Source organism: Spizellomyces punctatus (genome assembly GCF_000182565.1).
Source record: "Spizellomyces punctatus DAOM BR117 chromosome Unknown supercont1.8, whole genome shotgun sequence".
Lineage (NCBI taxonomy): Eukaryota > Fungi > Chytridiomycota > Chytridiomycetes > Spizellomycetales > Spizellomycetaceae > Spizellomyces > Spizellomyces punctatus.
The window spans coordinates 796,256-814,378 of record NW_015971544.1 but is presented as its reverse complement, the minus strand read 5'-3'; the positions used below and the strand labels follow the sequence as shown (position 1 = coordinate 814,378).

The 18,123-nt window shown below is 50.2% G+C and overlaps 3 protein-coding genes across 3 annotated transcripts; 2 read left to right on the top strand and 1 right to left on the bottom strand.

The window, feature by feature from the left end:
- Positions 1–8,158: 8,158 nt before the first annotated feature.
- Positions 8,159–9,241, top strand: SPPG_05145 (uncharacterized protein; the record flags this gene model as incomplete). Its single annotated transcript, XM_016753373.1, has 2 exons — positions 8,159–8,423; positions 8,616–9,241. The coding sequence occupies 2 exons, from the start codon at positions 8,159–8,161 to the stop codon at positions 9,155–9,157; spliced, it is 807 nt and encodes a 268-aa protein (XP_016607809.1). The 3' UTR covers positions 9,158–9,241.
- A 1,126-nt stretch (positions 9,242–10,367) lies between these two features.
- Positions 10,368–14,891, top strand: SPPG_05144 (uncharacterized protein). Its single transcript, XM_016753372.1, has 6 exons — positions 10,368–10,617; positions 10,775–10,838; positions 10,912–11,208; positions 11,284–11,579; positions 11,665–13,654; positions 13,716–14,891. Exons 3-6 carry the CDS (start codon positions 11,040–11,042, stop codon positions 14,453–14,455), a joined length of 3,195 nt encoding a protein of 1,064 aa, XP_016607808.1. The 5' UTR covers positions 10,368–10,617; positions 10,775–10,838; positions 10,912–11,039; the 3' UTR covers positions 14,456–14,891.
- Positions 14,892–15,049: 158 nt separating this feature from the next.
- On the bottom strand, positions 15,050–18,057 carry SPPG_05143 (uncharacterized protein; the record flags this gene model as incomplete). The annotated part of the gene is made up of 11 exons (XM_016753371.1): positions 17,353–18,057; positions 17,230–17,284; positions 17,038–17,152; positions 16,800–16,969; positions 16,720–16,728; positions 16,355–16,644; positions 16,063–16,284; positions 15,765–15,995; positions 15,669–15,710; positions 15,397–15,601; positions 15,050–15,327 (listed from the first exon to the last, which is right to left on the bottom strand). The coding sequence occupies exons 1-11, from the start codon at positions 17,959–17,961 to the stop codon at positions 15,050–15,052; spliced, it is 2,226 nt and encodes a 741-aa protein (XP_016607807.1). The 5' UTR covers positions 17,962–18,057.
- Positions 18,058–18,123: the final 66 nt, after the last annotated feature.

Genomic DNA, 18,123 nt, shown 5'->3' with positions numbered 1-18,123 from the left:
ACGCTTGGTTTTACACTCTGGAAGCCCAGGAAACTCGCTCGTGGACCTGGAAAAGGTGGAAAGAAGAACTGCTTCGAGAGTTCCGAGATCCCCTAACCGAGTCCAAGCGCAAAACCGAATATGTGCGCTGCCACGCGAACCCCAAAGAATTTCGCAGCTTTCTCGCATTCATTGACCACAAAACTCATCTCCGGCGCCTCGCATACGGCGACCGGGCAAACATAGAATGTCCCGCTGACCAGCATTTCGACCTAATAGTCGAACAATTGCCCAGCGACATCCAAATCATGGTCAAATCCTGTAACGTCATGAACCTGACCAAATTAAAAGACTTCCTGCGCCTTTATTTCGGCTCTGATGACACCAGAAAACGAGACCCTTGCTACAGCGGTGCTGCTGAAGCTCAGAAGAAGTCACAAAAGACCGGAATCGACAAAGGCCCTAAGCAGACGGCTCAACATAAAACCGGAAACCCCGAAAAGGGTCACGACGGCCCTCAGAAGATGGTTCCGGACCCCAACACGGAACCACCGGCACCCTGCAAATTCTGTCAGAAAAAGCATTGGAATGTTTTCTGCTGGCAGAACCTGAACCGAAAAGATCCTGAAGATGGAAAGAAGGGACCATACGGAGCACCCATGCCCGCAGGTTGGAAACCCAAACAGGAGTCCAAGAAGTCGTACATAGTGGAGCTGGACTCGACGTCCGCTACCACCGAGACTCTTTTTTCGGCTTCGGAACTGGAAAGGACAGCCACCGCTAATCAAGGATTCCACACCATCGGATTCTTTCATTCACCCGAGCACTCGGAATCAACAATTTTGATGACCGCACCTCTTTCCAAGGTCACGGTGACCAAGGAAGAGGACCCCCGCACGCCCACGCAGGGCTGGGACCAAGTCTGGGACAACATAGCCATCATCTGGGGCACCCCGCAAGTGGCTCTGATGATGGGCAACAACCCCCGCGCGCTCAGCTTCTTCGCCAAAGAACCGAAGCGAGGCGCCGGGCACCTCGGGAACGACCCCTACGCAGTTGCGTGGAGTTCCCACCACCTCTACATCGCTGCCGCAGCCAAAGCTGACAAGGATCGAATCCTGCGAAAAGTCCGAGAAGATGGTACCCCTCGTTTGATCCTCCTTGCCTGGATAAGGCTCGACGAGCGTGAGAAATTCTTGATGTGGAGCTCCGAAGATCCTGTTATCTTTGATTCTTACGCCAACCTGCAACTGGTGGCATTTCTCCTGACAGGCAATATCGTTCGCTCAGACTATTATTATCGTCGCGGAAACCCCAAATTTCTGCACGTTAAAGACCATCCACATCTCCAAAGACACGAAGAGAGCGAACGGACGCATATAGTCATGCTGGCTATCGAACAAGTTGCTCGCCAGAATAAAACAACAAAACCACAAAACGACAAATCTAGAGAGCACTTTGAGAGTGCGATCAAGGCTACGGAAGCAACAATTAATGACATCGTGCCCCATTTCGAGGTCGTGGTGCCTTCCATCAACGCCTTCTACTCGGTAGATTTAGGCGATGTACTCAAAAGCCAGACCAAGACCCAAACGCAGCCTTGCTGGACGCTAGCCGTCATCGCTCAGCTCTGGGCACCTGTGGTACTAGACACAGGAGCCTGCGAGTCTCTGGTTTCCGACACGTACCAGGGCCTTCTGTTCTCCGAAACCGATTTGCAGGATGCGGAAACGATGGCTTTCAAAGGCATTGGTGGACGTATCTCATCTACCAAGACAGTATGCCTCGAAACTTCCCTCAGAGGCCGCGGAGGAGAATACCTGACTTTCCGCGCCTATTTCCGAGTCATTGCATATGGGAAACCTCTCATCATCCTAGCCAACGATGTTCTGGGACATTTGAAACTCCAAACCTTGGTTCAGGAACCCCCGTTACCCAGTTTCGCGGTGACGCTCAAGAATCCGGACATCCTTATCCCTTGCTCCATAACGGATGAGCTGGACACCGATCACATGCGCGGCACGCCATACAAAACCAAGCAGGGTGAATTCATGAAGGATGTGTCAATGCCACGGCTGACCAAAGCCAAAGCTCAGAAGTCTAGATTAACCATGTTAATCACGGGACAGACGTGCGTGGCAGCCCAAACTTTTCTCATCGAAAACCCTCTTGAGGCCACCGCTGCTAGCTCAACAGTCCCGTTAGGCCTCAAACTGTCCACCGCGACCCATAATTCGGTTGCGGACCCCGAAGAGAACATTTCCAAAGAAGAATGGCAGACACTTTGGAACAAATGGAACCTCGACTCTACGGAGAGGGCTCCAGGGGCCTTCGAAGCCCAATTAAAAGACGCGGAACATTTCCACGTCGATCTCAAGCGACCCAAACCTGTGGTCTGGGCCCTAATCAACATTCTACGACACTTCCATCAAGCCTTCAGCTATGAGGGTCATCTCATAGGGAACTACACCAAGATTCCTTATGCGCCTCGATTTATCTCGGCTCCGCCACCCCTTTCGAGGCCACGGTCGTACTCTCCGTTGGAGCGCACAGCCCTCGAGACGGAGCGAGACACCATGATGGGGCTTCAGAGGTGGAAACGAACCACCGAAGTAACCTTCGCCAGCGATCCTGTTATCATTCGCTATGCAGACAAACCCCCGCGCGTAGCCTTCGACTATCGCCGAGCCAACGACTGCATGGCCTGGGATCCATATCCCTTTCCCATCATGCTCGACATCCTGAACTGGATCATCGCAGTCCCATTCCGATACATATCGGGAGGTGACGCAAACAAAGGATTCTACCAAATCGCCATCACCGATGCGTCGGTACGCAAATGGCTCGCGCTCAGACTCCATGACGGCATCTATGAACCACTCTTTATGCCCTTCGGACCCAAGACTGCCCCCTCGCACTTCTGTCGGGTGATGGACGACACCTTGGGTCCCTCCAAATGGCGAAATATCAACAACTTCGTCGACGATATCCACACACGAGCGGAGACAGCCGCGGAAGCCCTAGACGCCATCGCGGACTGGCTCGACTGCTTTTCCAGAGCCAAACTCACCCTAAGACTTGACAAGTGTCAATGGCTCTTTCACCAGCTCACGGCCCTCGGTTTCGTTGCCTCCTCTCAGGGTCTCGCTACCGATCCAGACAAGGTCGCAACCATAGTCGATTGGCCACAACCCAAATTCATAGGTGACCTATGGTCATTTGTGGGTCTCCTAGGGTTCTACGCCCAATTCATTTCTCGCTACGCGGAACTCGTCCGACCCCTGCAAGACGCTATCCAAGAGGGCGTTCGCAAATACCGAGACCTTAAAAAGGGTCGCGCTGACCCGAAGAAAGGCGCTGAAAAGCTCAATTCACCATCCATGCTCGACACGGCGGTGGCCCCTACAATCACAGCCACCGGAGCCCGATTTGAGGTTTCGCAACATCCGAAATCTAGCTCCTCAGACCTACCGGTGGTCAATCTACGCCAATCATCGCTGGCGGACTTACCCATTGACCCCTTTTGTGTCGGACGCCTTGCTCGCAAGCGCCCCGACCAAGGTCTGCGCAGATTTATTGCGAAGCGTGAAGTTTCATGGACCGATTCCCGAAACTCTGCCTTCGCAGCCGCCAAGCAGGCTCTGACAACAGCTCCAGTGCTCGCGGCACCCAGAAAAGGGTTCCCCTACACCCTTCACAGTGACGCTTCCTACACAGCATTTAATGTCACGCTCGAACAGTTACAGCCGGATGCTTCTAAACACCCGCTGTGCTACCATTCCCGAGGCACCACCACCTCGGAAAAGAAGGCCCCCCCCGTCGAACTCGAGGCCGGATGCCTCATTTGGGGCCTCGGAAAACTCCGCCCATACCTCGAAGGCCTGCCTTTCACGGTCATTACTGATCACCGAGCTCTTTTGTGGCTCGCTAAATACAAAGGCGAGAACCGTAAGCTTCTCCGCTGGGCCCTCGATCTTAGTTACTGGTCCGAATGGATGACAATCGTTCACAAACCAGGACGTTTTCACATTGTCGCTGATACACTTTCACGGCTACTAGGAGCGGAAACCCTACTCTGCTCCACCGCGACCCAAATATGGGTGTCGAAACGCGGAAGACGACGGCTGCGCACCACACCAGCTGCTCTCGCACCTTCCTCAACACTGGCAGATGCCGTCTTTCGTCTGGCCTTACAGCCTGCACTCATTGCCGCCATCCGCGCTGGCCTCACCAGCCAGCTCCACCCCATAGCCCAACAGGCCCGCACGCTCCTATGGGAGACCAGCCCCGACACCTACACTACAGCCGACGCGCGCTTTCTTCAGGACTGGCAACGTGCAGATAACCTGCTGTGGCACCGTTTTTCAGTCTCCGAAGACCTTTGGCGCCTCTACGTGCCCCCTGCTTGCACCCCCGAGGTGCGCAAGCTTTTTCACGAGGGGGGAGGACACTTCGGATTCGAAAGAACCTACGCTAGAGCTGCAGCACAAGTCTGGTGGCCGAAAATGGCACAAGATTTCAGAAAACATTGCGCAGGATGTGAAACCTGCCAACGCTCAAAAAGGGTACTGCAACTGATTCCGGGGTTGTTGAAACCCATACCACCAGCTCCGGGACGCTGGACAGTCATCACAACTGACTTCGTAACCAAGCTCCCACTTACTTCCAGAGGGTACGATGCCTTTTGGCTAATAGCTTGTAAATGCTCAAAGAGGATCCACGTATGGCCCTTCAAGAGCACTGCGACAGCTACTCAGGTCGCGGAACTATTTATAGAACACTACGTCCCATTGCACGGCATCCCGGAAACTATCATCTCAGACCGCGACCCCAAATTTACAAGTCGATTTTGGCAGGAGGTCTGCAAAAACCTAAAGATTAATCAAGAGCTCACCACAGCCTACCACCCTCAAGGTGATGGACAATCAGAGAGAGACAACGCAACGGTCTTGCAGGTCCTTACCACAATGGTCAACACCCGATTAGACGACTGGGACACCTTTCTTCCGGTTGCAGAATTCATTATCAACGATACGGTACACGAGGCGACAAAAATGACGTGGTTCAAGATGGACCTAGGCTATGAGCCCCACAATCCACTGGCGGACATCGTTGAAAGGCCGTCAGAAACCAGAAATGCAGACGCGGAAGAGCTCTGTAAACATCTTGGAGACCTAAACATCCTTATCCAGGATCTGATGATCGAGGCCCAGGACTCGCAGAAAAGATATTACGATTTATTGCGACGACATCTGGAGTTCCGGAGAGGAGATAAGGTGCTTCTGAGCACAAAAAACCTAGCAGGGTATGAGTCCAAGATCGCTCCGAAATGGCTGGGACCAGTCACGGTGACCGACTGCAACCCTCTCCGCGACAACTATGAGCTAAAACTGCCAGACAAGATGAGACGACTTCACCCATGGTTTCACATATCGAAATTACGTCCGTACCAGAAGCCTGTCGACGCCAAAACTGAGGAAAGGATCGCGGAAGCACAAATGGAGGATTCCGACGCTTCAAAAGGCGAGTTCGAAGTGGAAGCAATAGTAGACCATCAAACCAGGCGCGGAAAGCGTCAATTTCGAATACGTTGGGCTGGATACCCACCCCATGAGGATACCTGGGAACCAGAGGAAGCCCTAACAGAGGCTTCCGAAGCCTTAGAAGAGTACTGGAGATCCAGAGCTCCCACTAGCGCACTAGTAGAGGACTCCTTGGTAGTCAGCTTTGCAGGTGACGCCCTGGCTTATGCTTCCGACCACCAATGCTTCACGATTTATCCGGACAATAGCTCACGTGATAATCACGCCCTCTCACCAGAAAGAAAACCAGTTTCGCGCGGCTTACCTCACCAGTCAAGAACGCCACACCAAGCCTCCCGATCACGCTTACGCGCGTCCGAGCTGTCAAAATCAGCCGGCAACGACCTTAAAAGGACGCCCCTGCACGCTCCCCCTCTTTTTTCTTCTTCAACTACCTACGACCTATCTCCCTTACAGACCTACTCTGCTTCGCAAACCTTGTCTATCAACACCGAGACAAAAGCTTTCGTTTCCAACACCATGACCACCGATATCCGAGGACAACAAGGAGTCAGCATCCTCTCTACCCTTGAGGAAGGCTATCCCTGGTCAGAAGTAAGCGACGCCTTCGCTGCCGAGAACTCTATCGAGCAGCTCGGAGCAGCTATGGCCACCTGGGTTGAAGTTTGGATTCGTGAGCTGTTCGAAGACCCAAACAAACCCCTCGAACACTATCGTGGTGAAGATTGGGTGGTTGACGGGGCTTCAAAGCCGTACGCCACGAGCCAGCCCCTCACGATGCATATCGCGGAGCCCTACAGTAGGGCTTCCGACGGTGGTCAAGCAGCTGTCGGTATCGTCGCTGACGCAAAAAAGATCGGGAAGAGATTACGGGACGTACCCTGCGCCGCCTGGCTTGACGCTGGGGTCCCTCAACATGCGGCCGGAAACCCCAAAACGGCCCACTTCACCCTCTGGCCCGATCGCGAGGCCCACGATTTCGCGGACATAGCCATCGAAGCCGCGAGAGCAGTGTTGTTAAAGCTAGCCAACGCAGCTGAAACCACAGAAGAGCAGCTCCGTCCCAAACATCGGGAGCACGCCTATTACCACTTTCGAGCGGTTAACTTGAAAAGGGCCGCAGAGACGTTCACAGCCCTCTACGTAACCCGAGCCAACGGTTCCAGGACACCTGGAACCCCGGCTCCGGAAGCCACTGACCAAATTTGGTTCTGCACGAACGTCATGGGGCGCGCTACCATAATCTGGATGATCAATGAAGACAGCCTTGAAGCTGACGACGACTATCCAGTTGCGTCATGGTAGAAGCGAGGTTCGGGCACTCACAGATGAGTCGCCGAACCTTCTTTTTCGAAGGGGGGATGTAGCGAACGACTCTGATAAACCGGTTCACTCAAAGGCATCAGGTGACCATGATTGAGGTTTCCACAATTGTAACCTAAGCTTCGAAACCCCTAAGATCAAGCTCGGTTCTGGGCTACACCAGCGCAGCATGAAGGATACATTACGCAGCCATGATCGATCATGGCGATGGTCCGAGATGGGAAGATCGGACGCCGCCACCCTAATGAAGGCTACGGAAACTAGTGTAGACGTTACCGTAGCATATTCTTGTATAAAAAGAGGAATTCAATAAAATAAGTCGGCGGCCAGAAGCCGTAGCGACAAAAAATCCCCACAACTAGCTTCTCAACCCCAATCCTAGGTTAACAGGAACCTAACAGAGCGCTTCAACGGCCTGATCACCTGCACTGAAGCCTCTAAATCCTGCTCGGTTCACAACTAACCGACTCTCCTTGCCTCTCGCCCTCAAGTCGCTACCGACGCCCAAAGAAAGGATTTGGAGACTACGATTCCTAGTACGGACACCCACACAACCTGCTAGGAGACCCAAGTTGTCTTTACCATAGTCTACCAACAAAAAATCCGTTACAGAATCATGGCAACCAAAAACTGGTGCAAAGAAGGCGTTATGCGAATCCTTGTTGCCATACATCCAATGGTACTGCAACATCGTCGGCTTCGTTCATCCAAATGTACAAAAAGAGCAGCAATCAGTCAATTATCTGACAGCGAGTATGATGACGAATCTGAAGGTCAATGTCCAGGAACACTTCATGATGATGCTGCTCCGGTACATTAATCTGTGGCTTGATGTGAAGAGACAGAAGCAGCGACTGCCACTGAAAAGCGATGCGCAAAACGCTTTCTTTGCTCGTCTTCACTACTTGAAGTCAATTTTCCTTTTTGATATTGTGCCTGAGTCGCTTGATGACTTGACTGCTGAAGAGAGTGAACTTCTAGAAGAGATTTGGTCCCTTAGCATTCCCCTTTCTGACGACCAGCCACTCACATATTCGGTTGCTGTAGACCCTCTCGCCTTCTTTCCTGCATACTGCAAACTCTCCTGACTCTATGAGCATCACGGATTTCGACGGTTTAGCACCATACCTCTTCATCGCTCGCTCATTCAAAGTCACGTGCAAATCGACACCATCATCCTCTACTCTCACCTTCTTTGCATCACGCGACGAGAAGCGGAAACTGTCGAAAAGGTCGATTTATGGTTGCGCATCTGTAATCTATGTACCAAAGCTTTTCAGTCTCGCTGTGGTATGCAGTTTGAAGGCTCAATCATGACAGACAGTACCTCGGTGTCAGTTTACTTGAAACATCCTGAAGCTGACAAGTATGGAAAGCACAGCGGCAGAGGGAAAAAGTCAGCAAACAAGATGGAGGCAGAGGTTAAAGCGCTTTATGTGGAAAACAACTTGCCTGCTTGTCAAGCAGCAGAGAACATTGTCATTATCGACCCAAACAAGCACGACCTTCTCTACTGCCAAGACAGCAATGGTGCAACAATGTTTCGCTATACCGCCAATCAATGCTGCAAGGAGACTGGTAGCCGGCGATTGTGACAGTGCATATTTTTATGATTGCAATCATAAAAATATGCACTGTCACAGCGATTTGCAAAGGAACGGCAGCAGATGAAGAAGGAAGCGGGAATGGACCTCATAGAATCACATATCCCAAGCCACAAGACGATGAACCTCATGGACTTCACTTGCTACCTTCTTGTTTGCCGCACAGATTCAGATCATCGAAAGGAATTCTACTCCCACCCTGCCCACACGCAGTGGAAGTGGCATGCATTTATAAACCGTCAGAAGAGTGAATCAAACCTCATATCCAACATGCGCAACAAGTTTGGGAACTTCACCATTGTGATGGGTGATTGGAGTGATGCCGGTCGAACTGCAAGATTTCAGACCTCATCAAAGACGAAAGGTTGGCGCACCCTCTTTAAGCGCAACAGGATCAACTGCTTCCTTCTCGACGAGTACAAGACCTCATCTGTCTGCCCTCACTGTTTGGCCTCATCTGCTGACTTCCTTGAAAAAGGCTTCAAAACACGACCTCATTCAAGACCTTGGCGCCGTCGCGAAGGCAAGATTGAAAAAGTCCATGGATTGCTGGGTTGTACCAACCCTAACTGTCAGCAAGCCTGGACGATGCGCTACTGGAACAGGGACACGCTGAGCACCTGCAACATGCTGATGATCGTGCAATCAATGTTAGATGGACACGGTAGACCAAAAGTGTTCAGCAGGGGTGTTCCAGCCGTAGCGTAGATTAGTTAGATTACCTTTTCCGAACTGGTTGTCGCCGGTTCAATCCCTGGTGCGGGTGCTAGTGCCAATACCCATCGGCTCCGCACTATTGAAACAGCATAGATGATGATCGTAAGATTGGATGAAATCAATTATAGAGAACTCCATGTTTGAATATAGGTGATTAGCGGTTGAAGCTTTCAAATGAAATGTGTGATATTACCCGCCCTTGCAAGTGATATGAACTCGAAAAGTGTTGGATTTCCTATTTTAGCTGCCAAGTCCTTGATATATTGATAAAGTGAATACTTGTACAGAAATGATGACAACAAAGGTCATTGCCCAATCCTCCAGACATAAACGCCATGCAACCATGTACCACTCCTACACTAACTGCATGGTTGCAAGTTAGTGTTGCAGTGTGCCATAAAAGGTGCCCGGCGATAAACAGTGTAGGATTTAGCTGCCTTTGCAATAGCACTCATTGATGGTTGGAGTGTACATGCATTAGAAAAACGAGTGAGCACAATTGATATTTCAATGCTGGGACCTCTCTTTCTGCAGAAACCAAGTTCCAACAGTGCTTCAAAATGGGAAACGAGCGTTTTATATGCGAGTCCCAGCACCATCGCAACTTAACGGTGGAACACAAATGTCCAGTAAATGTTGAAACTTTTTAATAGATCTATCGTTTCCTTGTCCACATAGGTAGTGGAGTTTTCAATAGGAAGCACCAACATGGCTGGGTCTCGCCAACATACGTCAACATTCAGAGCAGGGCGAAAAGTCCAAAACAACGTAAAAGACCAGAGTTATTCAGTCAGAATCCCCCAGTCAGGACAAAAAGTGCTGCGCAGATGATAGTGATGTAAATGGATTTTGGGGGAGGGGAAGGAATTTTGCTTCAGGGCTCCCCTGTTGATGGGTCTAGATGCCCTATCGTCAAAGAATTGGACAAACAGTACCGTCTTTTTGTGTTCAACCCTCGCCCCAAAAGACTTGCATGTGTGTGTGCGTGTGCTGCAAAGGCTAGGAAATCATCTCTTCCTTGCAGGCCTTCAAGCTTTAAAGTCCAAGAAGAAGGAAGGAAGGAAGGAGGAAAAAAAAAGGCCAGCCAACAAAAAGTCACAAGATCTTCCCCCATTTTATAATTGGTGTGCCGCATAAGCTCCTGAACGCGCTTAGCACGCTTGTCGACACTCGCCCCAGTCTCAAAACACAGCAGACACACTGCGCTGGGCCATTTTCCTTGTTGGATTGACCTGGTTTTTTTTTTATTATTTTAGCGGGTGTGGAAGGTGATTGCGGGACTTTCTTCAACTCTGCTTTTCTGGCTTGTGATTTCGAGATAGCGGTTGGCTACTGTTCTGGTTGGAACGTGCAACAAAACATACCCCCGTGTTCTCCTGGGTGGGTTTAGTCGACTTGGAAGGACCTGTCGGATTGGTGTGATCTTTTGCAAAGGCGTGTCGGCTTTGTGGGTAAGTGGACAAGAGTTGCTACTGTCGATTACCGGGTTGCAATCGGTGAATGCAGTCCGATGAATGTGGCAGCCGGGTCAGACAGGGAAACGGTGTTTCCACGCCAGGGAGAAGGAAAATGGTGAATTCAAAGCTCACTGTTTTTAATCATTCGCAGTTTGCCGACAAAGGCCTCTACAAACGAATACTTACGGTTGGACTGAAGGCTCCCGAGCAGACTGGTATGTTGAATTGCAAGCACTATTTACAGCAAATCTGAGCATTTTTCTCACGAACCTCCTTGCTGCATCGCAGCTTTTCAGCGAAAAAAATAGAAAGAAAAGCCAAAAGCTGTTCCCTCTAGCTTCTTCTTTATCACAAAGAGTTGACTAGATAAGAAAGTATAGTTTGGATACCCCACTTACCCGCTCCAGCAGAGCGGCATGCTTCCAACCCCTTCCGCAAACTGGAATCGAGGATCTGCTCTGACTCCACCACCACCGCCGCCGACCTTGACCTCTGCGTCTACTGCTACTGCCGCTACAGTAACGACGCCCGCTGTTGAGTTTGCTAATTTTGAAACACTTGTCGGGTCGGCTGGCTCCGGGTCAGGTAGGCAATTTCGCTCTGCTGGCACTCTTTTTGGGCTTACATCAGCTAATAGTTGTCTTTCTGATGGCTACTCAGCTGCATCATCCTCATCGTCTTCAGAGTCGCTTATTAGACGTCCGTCTGTGCAATACGCTCTAGCAGCTCAACAAGTAATCACCACAGTTGTCACCACCACTACAACTCGCACAACAGATTATCCTCCACTCTATATTCCACCTCCACCGGCTCCCCACCCGTTGGATCCAGAAGTATACCCTTTGTCAAAGACCCCGACACCCCCGGCCTTGAAAAAGTTTTGCTTTGATCTTAACGGCATACCAACTAGCTTCCGAGAAGTGGAGGTTGTTGACAATAATCTTAATCACAATCAGGTAGGGGCATTGTGTGATATTCGGCCGGATTCGTCTCGCATATCAATTGATCAGTTAACATTTGATGTTCCCTTTCTCCTAATAGGTCACGTCTACGTCTGTGCAATCCTATCCCGTACAAGGAGCCGCATCACCTACACTCGATCTAGAACGTCTGTTTGCTGACCCTGTCATTCCTATTCCAAAGGGTAACCGCAAAAGACCTGTATCACCGGAAAACTACGCCGCCATGACTGCCACGGAATTAGAAGAAAGCAACGTCTCACCGTCGCTTGTGAGCCCTGCTGAAGGTCGGTCTCGCGCACCAAAGCGAAGGGGCCCACTTGGTGCGCCACAAGCACACTCTATACGACATGACGATCATCGTATTACCCCTGTTGGAAAGCCCATGCTAGCTGGAACTCCAATTCCTATTCCCTTGACACCTTTCCCTGAGGCTAATCCCGTAGATATACCTGGAGCTGCGCAGAGCACTGATCCTGATCTTAGTGAGAGCGTGACTCCTAATCTTCCAAGTCCCACAATGTCCCCGACCACAAAAAGCGCTTTCCCGAATCCAGACATGGAAGCCCAACATCCCGTGATTAGCAGTATCCTCGGGTCGCTACCAACCATGAATGGTACTGCTCCATCGACATCTTTCACATTTACCGAGCAATCTCAGATTCCAGCAGAGTTTGCCGATTTACCCTCCCTGGGCGATATTCCGTACATCCTATCTACATTTGACAATTTGCCGACTCCTCTTAAGTCTTATCTTCTCCTCCAGTTATTACGACGTTGCCCCTTTCCAACATTGCAATTTGTGTCTTCTCTGATTCTACCTAGCCTAAAGCGCGATTTTGTGGGCTTGCTACCTGTAGAACTTAGTTACCAAGTACTGCAATATTTAGATTTGAGATCTTTGGGGCGCTGCGCATCAGTAAGCAAAGCGTGGAAGAGAGTTGTGGATGGCGACGGCGCTGAAGTTGCAGTGTGGAAGAAACGCCTGCTTAGTGAAGGGTGGTACGACGAAGATGAGATTGAATTAGAGATTACTTTTGACAATCCATCTATACGGACGAACCCGCCAGCCGGCCTTCGGTCTGCGGACCCGATGGAGGACAGCGACGATGAATACACATTGGGTCGGTCGTCAGGAGCCGGCCAAAATCGAGTGGCAAGCGCCGCCGACTGGCCGGAAAATTGGAAGAGCGAAGTCAACTCTCCAAGCCACGCGCGGAAACTCATTGAATTCTCATCAGAAAACGGACAACTCCCTGCACAACTTTACAAAAATCTCTATCGCAGGCACCACCTTATTCGTCAAAATTGGTTTCACGGCCGATACAAACACATTTCATTCCCTGGCCACGCATTTAATGTGGTCACATGCTTGCAATTCGATGCTCGAAAGATAGTATCCGGCTCAGATGACCAAACTATCCACATTTATGACACAGGAACCGGCGAGCTCCGAAAACGACTTGAGGGCCATGAGGGTGGTGTCTGGGCCCTTCAATATTGGAATGATGTACTGGTATCGGGATCAACAGATCGCACGGTGCGAGTATGGGATATGGATACCGGGAGATGCACTCATCTCTTTGAAGGACATACATCCACCGTCCGATGCTTGATTATTATCATTCCATGGAGAAATCCTGAAACTGGCCGGCTGGAGCCGGAAGTACCGCTTGTCGTGACAGGCTCTCGCGACGCTACGTTAAGAGTATGGAGACTACCACATCCGAAGCGAGACGAACCATATCTGCCCACGACAACCGGTGGATCATCACCGACTCCCGGGGAAGCGAATCAGAATCCCTTCTTCCGGCACGTGTTGAGCGGTCATAACAACTCTGTTCGTGCAATCGCAGGGTTTGGAAATGTACTCGTCAGCGGGAGCTACGATTGTACTGTACGGATTTGGAACTTGACGACTGGAAACTGCGACCATGTATGTCGTGGACATCGGGAAAAGGTGTACAGTGTGGGATACAGTCATGAGCTGCAGCGAGCTGTCAGCGGTAGCATGGATGCCACTGTTCGCGTGTGGTGCACTAAAACTGGTCAAGCAATGTTCAATCTGGAAGGTAAGAAGATAACTCTTCTGCACAAAAAGATATAAGCAACCTTATCGTTTATGAAATCCAGGTCACACTTCGCTTGTCGGTCTACTAGAGTTGTCGCCACAATATCTTGTATCAGCAGCTGCTGATGCTACGCTTCGTATCTGGTCTCCAACAACCGGCCAATGCCTCGCAAATCTGACTGGTCATTCTGCGGCAATTACTTGCTTCCATCACGATCCAAAATTGAATCGGATAGTCTCTGGTTCCGACGGTGGAGTGAAGGTCTGGGAGCTGAGCTCGACAGGTTATGGATCCGGACAGCCGCCACCTGGGGCGCCTTTCGCTCCATCCTTAGCCTTCACTCAAGGTCCCAACGGTCCGCAACCTGTGCACGGGCGCTTCATCCGCGACCTAGTTGGAAACGTCCAAGGCGTATGGCGAGTACGTATGGATGAACAGCGTCTGGTCTGCGCGGTGCAACGGGAAGGTGGACGGACGTGGTTCGAGGTGTTGGACTTTACGGATGGCCTTGACTGCGGGACGAAAGTTGAGGGACCAGGGGACCGGTTTGCACCTGCTGATGTGAGCGAGGAAGATGAAGATGATGAGGAAGATTATGGCGAAAATGGACCGGATGACGGAGAAGGCGAAGAAGGTGATGAGAGCGACGACGGCGATGGAGAGGAGGGTGATGAGGAAGAGGGTGGGGAACAGGTGGAGCAGCAGCCCATGCTGGAGAGCAATCACCCGGTACCGACCGAATCTGTAACACTTAATAGCCCGGTCGATACGCAAATGGAGCAGCCAGCGGGAAGTACCTAAGAGATATCTTACCACAACTTCATGTTACTGGCGCACATGTTGTGACTACCTAGACGGCGTTCGTGCATTAGCATCTGCTTCCAAGCTGATTGAATGTACACGGTACTCTTTTTCTTGTATGTATTATATGGACGTCGCCAGTGCATACTGCACAAGGCGAAGTGACTTTAGGGAGGGCAGTGGGTTGGGGCTATGTATGATGGCTATAGACGATCTGTGCATTTCTTTCTTTGCTGGACGAGGGGGGGGGCTGATGGCCGAATTTAGTTGAATAAGTCTTAAGTGCAAATCATGCTACCATTTCCTAGTTTGAGGTTTTGAACCGTTTATATCACAGACGACAGAGTATTTCACTAAAAAATTTCAATATTCAGCATAACGCATTACAGCCCAAATAACGCTATCATAACATACAAAACGAGGAACTGCATCACAGGAACTACTTAAAATGCCTTGACGTGCGAAAGATGTACGCTCCTTGCAAATACACAGCCCAGCAAACAACAAGATAGGAATGCAGCAGCGATGAGACATGGCCCCTAATGAACAGCCATTTTCGTACAGAATCTTGACCCGACATCATCACACACGTTTTCAACCGTGGACTTCTTGCGTCCAAGCGCCTGAACATGAAACCCACTCAATCAATGAAAACGTCTTAAACACCATGAGGGCAGCGAATAACATACCATGGAACCCAAACGGAACATGGACAGGTAGATTAGCCCTTCCCAATTCCTGCATCGTAGCGGCATCCAACACCAATAGGAAACTAATGTTGTTGTTGACCGTATCGAGAACAATGCTGAGGACGACGCCGTTGTCTTCGTTGATGACTTCGGCCTCCCGGTTTGGGATCATGATGGGTTCGCCTATGTTCATCAAAGTTAAGCGTACACGTTTACACTGCATAATACTGGAAAGAACTTTGTCAAGTTTACCGGGATAACAGCCCTCCTGCCTCCATTCGATTCTACTTTTTTCCGCCACATTAGCTTTTACAATCGTGTCCCAAACCACGTTGGTTAGTTTCCTTTTTTCTGGACTGATGCTCAGGCCCCAGGCGTAATTGTATTGATGAGTAGGAGAGTCAGGATTGATGCGAGGCCATTCAAGGGTGAAATCAGTTCGGTGCGTGAAAAAGGGCTACGAGAAGGGGGATCAAAATGCGACTTCAGCCAGACTGGTACTATATAGTATGTGTTTTGTTTACCTCGGGCAGTTTTGATTTGTTGACTTTGTATACAGTTGATGCCTGTTCTCGGTGCTTAAGTACGACTATCACACCCTTGCATGATATTACACATACCTCTGGAATCTTACTCAAAACATATCGCCTAACCGTTGCACCTGGCCAAGGCGGCATCTCCGACGTCCTCAAATTCCTCAGATCCCAGCACCTCAAAATCTCATCATTGTCGTATGTATTCATGTCGATGCACACCGTTTGCCCGTCGTCGGTTTCAAATGCGTTGATAATGTTCAGGGCGTACATTGGACCGGTGCGGAAAATGCAGACTTCTTCACGGCGGTCACGGTCCTAAAGATATTGAACATTGAATTATCGTACACGTTACGTTGAAAATTGTAGGAGTATGGCAACTTACAATGACATGGAAAGTGGTGTGACCGTGTGGGTCAAAGTACATTTCTTTGCGAATACTTGAGGGCGACGATGGAGAAGGGTGCGAAAGCCAGGGGACGACTTTCCGGAACCCAGTACGCCACGTCGTCGTGAAAGGGAATGCAACAAGCACAACATAGTGTTTTGTGAGTGCGATCGAGTGAGCGTGGGTTGGACGGCCTGTGATTGTTGCCATGAGGTGACCCTACAAACATGATCAGTGTCATTCAACCCACATGTGCGAAAAAAATATGGTCCGAAGTGACGATACAAACCGGAGGATCAAACCTGTCCTGTTCTGCCAGCCCAAAGAACGTATACTTGGCGTGTCCGTTCGCTAAATACTCCATCGCATAGTTCACCAGAATCTTATGTTGGATGTCCCGGGCGGCGACCGCGGCCGCCACCTCACCCTTGAATGCCGGGTGGATGTGCTCATAACGGAAGGCCCGTTTGGGGATCAATGTAACTGGGTCGATCTCCTGCAGGAGAGTCGAGTCTGTTGTTAGGACAAGATGATCGGAAACAGGGAGACCGTGACCGATAGGGAAACCCGGTTGAATCGCTAAATGGATAGTAGGTCCGTGTCATCCTGTAAAATGCGTGTAGCTGGACAAGCGTGAATGAAACGATAACCTACCAAAATTTACTACACAAAGGAAATACCATTATGTATTAGCAATAGCGAGAGGAACCACAGTCAACATGACATTAACATACCAGCGACCGCCGAGGGATCCGACTCCATCCTACTTAACCCCAACCTTCCCAAATCCGTGTCAGTTGTCTTATGCGTCTTCCTTCCATACTCTCGAATCAGGTTTTCCAATGTCGTGGCGGTAAAGCGGGACCGATACTGTACTTCCCCTTTCGCACCGTCGATTTGAAATCTGCGCAAGACGATAACTATGAAGATGACTTTTTGTTTTGGCAAAAACTGCAGAACAACAATACTGACCTGTGAACGAGTGGCAAGCCATCAAACCAGTGCTCGAAACTGAAGGTAGTGATATGCCTCTTTTTGTCCAGGTACTCAATATCAAACAACCCTGGGCCGTTACGGTAGTATGCCCCTGGGAAATTGAGTTAGGACAAGGAAGGATACTATGATGAGGGTGTTACAGCTGTGAATACTGGGCCTCTGAAATACCTCGAAGCCATTTTGGAAATTCCGCGCCGAATTTGGTCTCGAGTATAATGGGATCCTAGATGGAATTGCAAGAGATGGTCAGATTGTTGCCGGTCGCTCTATATAGTTCTGAACTCTCCTTACCGTTATTTCAATACCATTCGAGAAACCCGCAATATACGGCACCCTTGGATCATACCGGGAAGGATCCACCCGCTGACTGACATTCCACTCACCAGGAATGTGCTCAGCCTCTGCCGGTTTCTCTTCCCCGACTTGCGGCACTTCAAACTTTTCCTCATCTTTTCTAAAGTGTTTCCTTTCCCCACTCTTTTCGACTCCTTCAATGCTTCTTCTCTCTTGTTCCTCACCAGCCATCTCTGCTCCACGCTCTACGACGCTTCGCGGAGGAAGGGCACCCATCTCATCCGCAATATGCAGCGCAGCACGGGCAGTTTGAATAGGAGCCTCAACTGTACCAATACCTGGTAGTACGCTGCCTGATATAGGAACAGCTTCTCCTGTCGCTGCACGACGAGCAGTTGGGTAATTACGGCCGAATACGTCTGTTTCATGGTCCTCGTTGCCTTCTTCTTCTTCCTCTGGAGGGTGTTCTCTGCCTGGAGTAACGATTTCTTCAATGGCACCCATGACGATGGGAATGGGGACGATGACCGCTTCTCCTTTCGCTTGATCGCGAGGAGGAGTTAAAGGAGGTGTTGATGGACGTTGCTGTTCGGCCATGCTTTGCATTCACTGCCTCTGGTTTCAAAACTATATTTTGACGTGGGAAGATCAGACTACAATCTTAAGATGGGCTTTCAGCGACGATAAAAGCCATGTAACAGGTGAGACCATGAAAATACCAGAAGATTCGGGTCTTTGACCGCTCCGCCGATGCAAAACCGCCGTTAC

Coding starts and splice junctions, on each gene's coding strand:
- SPPG_05144 (XM_016753372.1), top strand. CDS start 11,040: ATGCTTCCAACCCCTTCCGCAAACTGGAATCGAGGATCTGCTCTGACT. Junction 11,209..11,283: donor GTCGGCTGGCTCCGGGTCAG/GTAGGCAATTTC, acceptor ATGGCTACTCAG/CTGCATCATCCTCATCGTCT. Junction 11,580..11,664: donor ATAATCTTAATCACAATCAG/GTAGGGGCATTG, acceptor TTCTCCTAATAG/GTCACGTCTACGTCTGTGCA.